Source organism: Pituophis catenifer, unplaced genomic scaffold (genome assembly GCF_029215685.1).
Source record: "Pituophis catenifer annectens isolate HBS135680 unplaced genomic scaffold, rPitCat1.0.hap2 SCAF_1, whole genome shotgun sequence".
Taxonomy (NCBI): Eukaryota; Metazoa; Chordata; class Lepidosauria; order Squamata; family Colubridae; genus Pituophis; species Pituophis catenifer.
Window position 1 is genome coordinate 316,649,641 of NW_027256881.1, and position 9,898 is coordinate 316,659,538.

At 39.3% G+C, this 9,898-nt stretch overlaps 1 protein-coding gene across 1 annotated transcript in view; it reads left to right on the top strand.

Annotated features, from left to right (window-relative positions):
• The window catches only part of INF2 (inverted formin 2), a 46,063-nt gene extending 38,656 nt beyond the window's left edge, over nucleotides 1-7,407 (top strand). Inside the window, exons 2-5 of the mRNA XM_070931584.1 lie at nucleotides 2,470-2,878; nucleotides 3,968-4,083; nucleotides 5,270-5,429; nucleotides 7,370-7,407. Coding sequence (XP_070787685.1) covers nucleotides 2,485-2,878; nucleotides 3,968-4,083; nucleotides 5,270-5,429; nucleotides 7,370-7,407 — 708 coding nt within the window. The 5' untranslated portion in view covers nucleotides 2,470-2,484. The remainder of the gene's footprint in view (nucleotides 1-2,469; nucleotides 2,879-3,967; nucleotides 4,084-5,269; nucleotides 5,430-7,369) is intronic.
• The last annotated feature ends 2,491 nt before the right edge of the window (nucleotides 7,408-9,898 follow it).

The window sequence follows — 9,898 nt, forward strand, 5'->3', positions numbered from 1 at the left end:
GCATCCTAGTTTTTATTGTCGCCTCATAGCGAGATGTGCAGCAAATCAGAAATAATTTTGTTATTGAAATCTTTGTGATTTATTACTAGAACAAAATTAGGGATGAGATATAATTTGTAGTTAATTTTAATTGCTTTTTAATTAAGGGAAAGAAGTACAACAAGGAGAAAGGAACATAGTATGATGAATTATTTTAACAGTAAAGTTACAATTCATGAAGATATAATAAGGATAATGTTTCTTTAAAAGACATGTTTTTACAATGTCCTATACTTACTATATTTTGGGAGGAGGTAGTGGTTTATATAAATATGATTGTGTGCCAAAAGCTAAAATTTTCACAGGATAATATTCTCTTGAACTATATACCAAGTACATGGAATTTGGCAACTAGATTTTTCCGTGCAGTTATTATGGCCAAAAGACTGATTCTTCGGCACTGAAAAGTTAAATGGGTGGCTCTTTTCATTCAGTGGATTGAAGAACTGACTGCACTTGCCACCTAGGAGTGGATTGCCTGTAGATGTAGACTTCGTATAGACAAGTATAATGAAACATGAGATTCATTTATACAAACACAGTAGATTAAAGTACAATAGTTTTATAAGGGTACTATAAATATATATGTATTTATAATATTTGCATTAGATATGTATATATAGAATTGTAAATGTTTACTTTTTAAAAGAGATGAGATGATACCTTGATAGGTAGCAAAGGATATTCATGTTCTGTATGTGGCCAGCAATTGTACATGTGCAGGCTTTTAATTAATCTCTTGGGTTTTCTCAGAATAGATATGCCTGCCCAGTTAATTAATGAGCTGATTAATATTATGATGATTGGCCACCAAGAAATCTCAGTGATGAGGTTTGACCAAGAAGGACTATATTGTTGCCAAGAAAATTATATGAACCATAAACTATGTAGCTTTCAGGAGGTGACCTTGATCCAAGAAAGTATTCTTCTACCCATTTTAAGAGAATTGGCCCTAGGCCAGTGATGGCAAACCTTTTCGGCACCGAGTGCCCAAACCAGAATGCACACACACTGGAGCGCCGGAAACCCGAAGACCACTTGGTCTTCGGGTTTCCAGCACGCACATGCACACCAGCCAGCTGGTCTTTGGGTTTCTGGTGCTCGGGTGCATGCAAAGATCAGCTGGCCAGCGCGCATGCGCATACCAGAAACTAGAAGCACATCTGCTGACGGTGTGTGTGCCCACAGAGAGGGCTCTGCATGCCACCTCTGGCCCTAGGCTTTAATCAAAACATCATCCTGCCTCTACAGCAGGGCTGTCAAACTGGATTTCTTTGAGGGAGATCAGTATTGTAGTTTTACACGGGTCACCCAGGAACGGAAGCCTCCTGCAGCACCCATCGGCCAACATGGGGCACAGGAGGGTCATGCACGGCCCTTCCACAGCCCGTTTTTGGCCTCCACGGCCTACTGTAGCACTCTGCCGGCCAAAAACAGGCTGCAGGGGGCATGCGAGGCCCACCCATGGACCGTTTTTGCCAGCAGAGGCAGCACTAGCCAGTCCTTTAATATTTCCAGGCTGACCCCACGGGCCGAATCTGGCCCGTGGACCTTGAGTTCGACACCCTTGCTCTACAGCATCATAGAAACATAGCATCATGTGATGTAAGGGTTGGAAGAGACTTTAAGCCTCTTCTAAACCAATTCCTGCTTGTTCAGAACTTCAGTGTAAAGGCTCTTGAAAGTTTGTAGAATTGGATATTTATGAGATAAAGAAGCAAGCAGTTGCTAATTGGTACATTGAGAATTTTAGGGTATACCTATTATAGTCCAATCATTAGTATAGTTTGAGAATGGTCAACAAACTTCTAATGAGGCTTCAGAATGCACAAATGGGGTTCTTATGAGGATGAAGCTGAAGATAAAGGGGGGCAGTTGTACATAAGAAAAGGATGTGGTTTGATTGAATTCTGGAAGAATCAAGAGAGATAAAAGATAAAAATAGGGGCTTTTTTTACCTAATGTGTACTTAAACTCAGGAACACATTACTATGAGATGTGGTGCTCGTTACTGCTTGCCAGCTTCAAAAAAAAAAGGATTAGATAAATTCATGGAAGTCATCAGATTCAATGGCTCTTGATGTCAATGTAACAGTCTCTAAAGGCCATCTCCTGGGACATTAGTGAGTTTCCTTGTGCCACTGTGAGAAGATACTGTTGGACTAGGGTCTGATGCATCAAGGGTCTGATGATGCATCAGGGGATTGCTTATGTTCTTATGATGCTGTGTTGATAGCACAATTTGTGGAAAAGACGAGAAAAGATCTGAGATGATATATGCTTAATTAGACCCTCTGGAAGATTGAAGTAAGGCAGTAAAAGCGTTATCTGTCTGACGACTTGGACAGTAATTTGTGGGGAAGTCATTTACAGACAAATATAATAACATCAATGAAATCTTGATGTCTGTTTTTCCTCTTCCTCTTTTAGGAGCAACCTGCCAAAATGTCTAGCAAGAAAGAGAATGCGCACAAGAAATGGAGCGTCTTGAAAGAAAGGCTGGGGTCCCAGGATTCGGATCAAACAGAAGCCAATCTGGAAAACGCAGAGCCGGAGCTCTGCATTCGTCTCTTGCAGATCCCTTCGGTGGTGAATTATTCAGGGCTCAAGAAACGGCTGGAAAGTAGTGATGACAGCTGGATGGTCCAGTTTTTGGAACTCTGTGGACTGGATCTTCTGTTAGAAGCCCTAGACAGGCTGTCGGGGAGAGGAGTTTCTAGGATCTCGGATGCCCTCCTGCAGCTGACATGCATCAACTGTGTGCGGGCAGTAATGAACTCTCAGAAGGGCATTGAATATATCGTGAGCAATGAAGGTTATGTCAGGAAACTCTCTCAAGGTGAGTGCATGTTCTCTCTCTGTCTCTGTCTCTGTCTCTCTCTCTCTCTCTCTCTCTGTGTCTCTGTCTCTGTCTCTCTGTCTCTCCATCTCTCTCTCTCTGTCTCTCTCTCTGTCTCTCTTTCTCTCTCTCTCTCTCTCTCTCTCTCTCTCCCTCTCCTTCCCTCCCTCTCCCTCCCTCTCCCTCCCTCCTTTGGATTATTTATGATTTGATTTTTTTATGATTTCATAGTTGGGGGCTCATTATTGCTGGATTTTAGAGCTCTTCAGGAATCCCTAGGAAACACAGAAGTTAGTGTGGGTAAATGAATAAACTAGCAATCATGACACTGAAAAATCTGTAGGCTTTGTCATCCCTTGCAGGGAAGTCAGATGAGTGCAGTGACTTGAAACAAAGACAGCAGAAGTGGGAGCAGGGCAGGAGATGTCATGTCAGTGTAGTTTTCTGCTGACTCAAGTTATGATAGATAATAGCTCTTCAGCTCAGCAGTGGGGAACATGTGAAATGGCTGAAGGGTGTATAAGAATGTCCTGTCCTGTCTTGTATTGTGGAATTATCTCTCCAGTGGTCTGCAGCCTTTCTCTCCTTCCACTCTTCAAATAACACGCCAAGGGAAAATAGCATGAGTACCTATTTCAGAAATGCAGAAAATAACTCATAACAAGAAATGAACTCCTCCCGGCCTTCTTCAGAACAATAGAACTCGATTGTTAGGTACATTACAAAGGGTTGTATATAAAGAGATGTCTCACAGAAAATACCTTGTACATTATCTTAGATAGCGAAGAAAAAAAAAGATATGTAGGAAATTGGAGTACAAGATTTTGGTATAGTGTAGGGTGTTGAATTAGCTTGTAAACTGGAGAGCTGCAATCCTACGTAGGGAGAAGGCGGCCCATTAGAATGAGTTGTATTTGTATTGGGACAGGGAACAAAGAATTAAGGTCCTTTCCTCCACAAATTAGAGCCTCAATCTAGATTGGGTCCCCTGAATTTAGAGTTGAATAGAAAAGATCTTTTTCGAGCTATATCATCTATAAAATACATAGAATAACTCTGAAATATAATTGTCCTTTTTTGTCTTTGTAGCACTGGACACTTCAAATATCATGGTCAAAAAGCAAGTGTTTGAACTCCTGGCTGCTCTCTGCATTTATTCATTTGATGGCCATGTACTGGCTTTGGATGCTTTAGACCATTACAAGGCAAGTAGAAAATCAGATGTATAACCATTACCATCATCTGCATCGATCAATGTAGCTCTTCAGAATCAAACCAATCGGTCCATCTCATTGGTCCTCATCCAGAAAGTCACAAGCATTAAGTCTCTTCTGAACTTGCAGAGCAGAATGAGGTAATCTGGTATTTAAGGCAACAGGAATCTTCCTTGGCGCCCACCAGACTACTTTTATATTTCCTTTGAGGTTATTAAAATTTAATTAATTAAAAACTGTCATGCTGCAAAGCAAAATGTCATTCTCCAACATCATTCTTCCCTGCCCCTAAAATGAAAGCAGACTGCCTCTGGACCACATAGACATTCTTAGAAAAGAAAAATTGTGCCTATCTATTGACTAGAGTTTTGTACCCATCTACGTTAAAAGAAACACACACACACACACACACACACACACACACACACACACACACAATGAGATAGGAGGGAGATTCCTTAAAATGCTCAATATGCCGAGTGGTTCAAAAAGATTGCTGACCTCAGGTTTAGGTTCTGTTTAGAACATATATACCCACAAACCCTTGTCCTCTGATAAGGAACTCAAGTATATTTTCCCATGTCTATCCTTTCTGCTACCTCTGTTGACTATACCAAGGTCAATGGCTCCTATTAACACATTATAGCAGAGGTCTTCAAACTTGACAACTTTAAGATTTGTGGACTTCAACTCCCAGAATTCCCACCCAGCATAGCTGGCTGGAGAATACTAGGAGTTGAAGTCCACAAGTCTTAAAGCTGCCAAGTATGAAGACCTCTGCATTATATAGTAAGGAATTCCATTGGTCGATAATGAATTCTGTCAAAAATCTTCTGTTTTAATCTACTATGAAATGTCAGTCCATTTCAGCGGCCCACTTTCACATACTAAAATCATTGCCATCACAGGGATGAAGAAGCTATGGTTCCTTAGCATTTTTTTTTTCATCTTGCCATTTCCCATGAATTGAGGGACTTCTTATTTCAGAGAAGGACCATAGTTCAACTTGTGAAACTTTTTATCAGTTGGATTTCTGGCATAACCAGATTTCTGAATTTTCTACTTAAAACTCTGAAGGTCATGGCTAAACCGAGGTGACGATAGTAGGCCGAACAAACTTGGTTTTGAAATCTAGCATTCAATCCAGCACATCTTTTATTTGCCTCCTTTGCCACAGACTGTGAAAAACCAACAGTATCGGTTCAGCGTCATTATGAATGAGCTCTCGGTCACCGATAATGTGCCCTACATGATAACGCTCTTGAGTGCCATCAATGCAGTTATATTGGGAACAGAAGAACTGAGAGGGAGGATGCAGCTCCGGAATGAGTTCATTGGTAAGAATGGTTTTCAGTTCAGATGTTCCATATGAAATTAGCTTTGTCAGAAAATCTCTTGGCCTATCAGAAAGCCACTAGTGTACAGGTGTCAAACTCACTGCGTCACGTTGCTGTCACGCACGGGTGCTATTCAGCAGATTCTGACAGGTTCTGGAGAACCGGTAGCGGAAATTTTGAGTAGTTCAGAGAACCAACAAATACCATCTCTGGCTGGTGGGGTGGGAATGGAGATTTTGCAATATCCTTCCCCCAGGAGTGGAGAGGGATTGGGAATTTTGCAGTATCCTTTCCCTGCCACGCCCACCAAGCTACACCCACAGAACCGGTAGTAAAAAAAAATTGAATTCCACCACTGCTATCACATGACTTTTCACAATGTTTTTCACCAAGAGCCTTGGTGGCGCAGCAGACTAAAGTGCTGTTAAGTAACACCAGCTGACTGCAATTACTGCAAGTTCAAATCTCACCAGGCTCAAGGTTGACTCAGCCTTCGATCCTTTTGAGGTAGGTAAAATGAGGACCCGGATTGTGGGGGCAATAAGCTGACTTTGTATAAAATAGAACACCACTTAGGGGGGGCCAAAAAAAGCCCTACTAAGCAGGTATATTCAAAAGTATGAAGGCTATTGCTTAACGCATTGTAAGCCGCCCTGAGTCTCCAGAGAAAAGCGGCATATAAATCGAGCCAATAAATAAATAATAAATAAATAAATTCATGGAGCTGCACATGATGCATCCGGCCCACGGCCCACCAGTTTGACACCCCTACTCTAGTGGAACCATCTAAGAACTATGACTGACAGATTTACCTACTCTGAATTTATCTAAACTGAAGAAAATAAAACAAAACAAAAAGTTGGTTTCCAAGAAGTCAGATCCTTCTTGCTAAACTATTTTTTTTTTTAAATTAGCAATTCCATGTTGTGCATCATTTAGCAATTTTCAAATTTACATCTATTTCACAAAAGATTTCCTTACCTAAATTGGTAGCCCATTTACAGGTAGTATTTGACGTACAATAGTTCGTTTAGTGACCATTTGAAGTTACAACAGCACTGAAAAAAGTGACTTATGACCGTTTTTCACACTTATGACCATTACAGCATCCCCATGGTCACATGATCAAAATTTGGATGCTGGACAGCTGACTCATATTTATGATGGTTGCAATATCTTGGGGTCACATGATCCTCCTTTGTAACTTTCTAATAAGCAAAGTCGAGACCGCCTTCTGCCACCAATAGCCTCCCACCGGCCAGTACGCTCACACAGAGTGGGCCTCCTCAGGGTGCCGTCCGCCAGACAATGTCGGCTGGCGACCCCCAGGGGGAGAGCCTTCTCTGTGGTGGCGCCCACCCTCTGGAACAACCTACCCCCAGAGTTACGTACAATAACAGACCTCCGGATTTTTCGTCAGGCCCTGAAAACCCATTTATTTCAACTAGCTGGGCTGGCTTGAGTCAAATTTTAAATTGATTTTAAATTGGAACAGTTTTAATTACGGCCAAGATATTTAATTATTTTAATCAGTTTTTTAGATTTTGTATGTTTTGTATGTATGTCTTGTTTTTACTTCGGCTGTTCACCGCCCTGAGTCCTATATTGGAGAAGGGCGGTATAGAAATTTAAACAAATAAATAAATAAAATAAATAAAAGTCAATGGGGAAACCTGATTCCCTCAACAGCTGTGTTACTAATTTAACAACTGTAGTGATTCACTAAACAACTCTGGCGAGAGAAGTCAAAATGGAACAAAATTCACTAAACAAATGTCTCACTTAACAACAGAAAATTTTGGTTCAATTGAGGTCATAAATCAAGGACTACCTGTAGTCATTTTCTGTATGGCATATTTGTTAGTGTTACTGATGCTAAAGTAGTTTGTTTTTATTAGACCATATATTGATGAGGGGTTTTTCCTCTTCTCTATTTTCAGGTCTTCAGTTCTTGGATATTCTAAGCAAATTGCGGTGAGTGATTCATTATGCTTTGGAATATGTAACTATATTATATTTGAAATAGGATAATTGTTTCACAATTTTGTACTATATACATCACATGATTAAGGGAGAGCCATTTCCTTATCAGAACACTTCTTTGAATCTACTGTTGTATCCCTAGTATCTAGTTCCTTCCTGTAGAAGGAAACAGACATGAGCTTAAATATAGTTGAACACAATAGTATTTCTTTTAGAAAATAAGGTTTCATTGATCATCTGTTTTGGTTCAGCAAGATTTCTATCCCTCAGATCGAGTAATAATTGCTCTTTCGTTTATCTTCATCACCTTCCTTTACACTTCATTAGCTTAAAAAAATCTAGATAAACTTTTTCAAATTGTTTCTATCAACTTGGGATCTGTAAAACTAAGCATTCATTATGCTCAAAATTTGACATGTCTTAGCAGTCTCTCCAGAAACTATCTGAAGCTATTTTGCAGTGGTCATCTCTATTCCCACTGAAGTTTAGACAGTCCGGGTTAGCTGATCTAGATTACATTGTGATGATTGCCACATCTGTTTGGTGTGTCTATGTGTGTTACTTTTAAAACTGTGTGTTACCTGCAAAAAAGTTCTTCTTAGAGGGAGAAATGTGAAAAATACATACATACATACATACATATTCATACATACTTACATACATACATACACACTGTATGTCTATAAGTATGATAACAAGCAAACTTTTTTGTGAGTAAATTTGGTTTTAGGATATATTTTTACTTCCACATTTCTTTAGCCTGCAATCTCATCAATTTAGAGGTTTTTTTTATCAATCAGATATTTAGATGCAAGGTTGGAATATTAGCTTCTGCTTTAGGGTTATTAACTGATGTGATTTTAAAATTTTAAAAAAGTTATTTTGATTAATGAATTGCTAATATTTATTGTTGTGGGCTTTGTATAGAGACATAGAAGATGAGGACTTGCTTATCCAGTGTGAGACATTTGAGGAGGCTAAGACTGAAGATGATGAAGAGTTACTGAGAATATGTGATGGCATTGACATGAACAGTCATCAAGATGTATTCTCGTCTCTGTTCAACAAAGTGAGTAATATTTTCTTTTTAATGCAACATATAAATTCCTCTTTGTTTCTGTATCTCCTTGTTATTCCATAGAATTCAGCATTCCTAAATACTGATTTAAAACTACGTATATAAATATTACATATCAAAAGTTAGGGAATAAAACTTAAATCAGCCACACAACCAGTTAAAGGCACAGTATGGCAAACAATTATCTTCTAAAACTTGCTCTGGGGACACCCAGTTCCAAATCTACTTTCAGCTATAGAAATCGACTGAATAACCCAGGGCCAATTAGCATGATGGGGAGCGTCTTGAGTTCCGGAGGAAAGAGAATGATCCTAGAGTCATCCTGAATTTTTTAAACAGCTCTTATCCCACCCCTTCATCACCTAACTTTGGTGTTTTTCTTTTGGGAAATAATCATCTAAATTGTAAGGCAAGTTCTATTAAGATTGGCCTTGCTTTAATATAATCTATTGGATTCTCCATGCAAACTTGCTGCTTAAACATGATGCATAAACGTGATGCTTAAATGCGCTGCACAGCTGCAGCACATCATTTCATTAGTTTGTAGAATCAAAGTGGCATTTTCCCCCCAAATGGGTTTTATATATTATTTATAATTGTTATCTGTTCTAGTACAAGCATGTGCATTGCATTTAAATACATATTCATTGAATTTACATCCTGAGATTCTTCCTACAATTGGGAAACTTGATTAGCTATTGCATCCATTTATTATTATTTTAAAATAATAATAGACAAACAAAGGAACATCACACACACACACAAACAGTATATCACAGAAGTGAGTGCACCCCTTCACATTTTGTAAATATTTAAGTATATCTTTTCATGTGACAACACTGAAGAAATGACACTTTGCTACAATGTAAAGTAGTGAGTATACAGTTTGTATAACCCCTCAAAATAACACAACACACAGCCATTAATGTCTAAACTGCTGGCAACAAAAGTGAGTACACCCCTAAGTGATAATGTCCAAATGGGACCCAAGTAGCCGTTTTCCCTCCCTGGTGTCATGTGATGTGTTAGTGTTACAAGATCAGGTGTGAAGGGGGAGCAGGTGTGTTAAATTTGGTGTCATCATTTTCACTCTCTCATACTGGCCATACTTAAATATTTACAAAATGTGAGGGGATGTACTCACTTCTGTATATATACACTGTGTGTATAAATCACAACAGAAAAACAGTTTATAAATAGCAATAGCAAAAGCACTTATATACACAGTGCTTTACAGCCTTCTCTAAGCGGTTTACAGAATCAGCATATTGCCCCCAACAATCTAGGTCCTCATTTTACCCACCTTGGAAGGATGGAAGGCTGAGTCAACTTTGAGCCTGGTGAGATTCAAACTGCCAAATTGCAGGCACCCTACAGGCAGCAGAAGTAGCCTGCAGTACTGAATTCT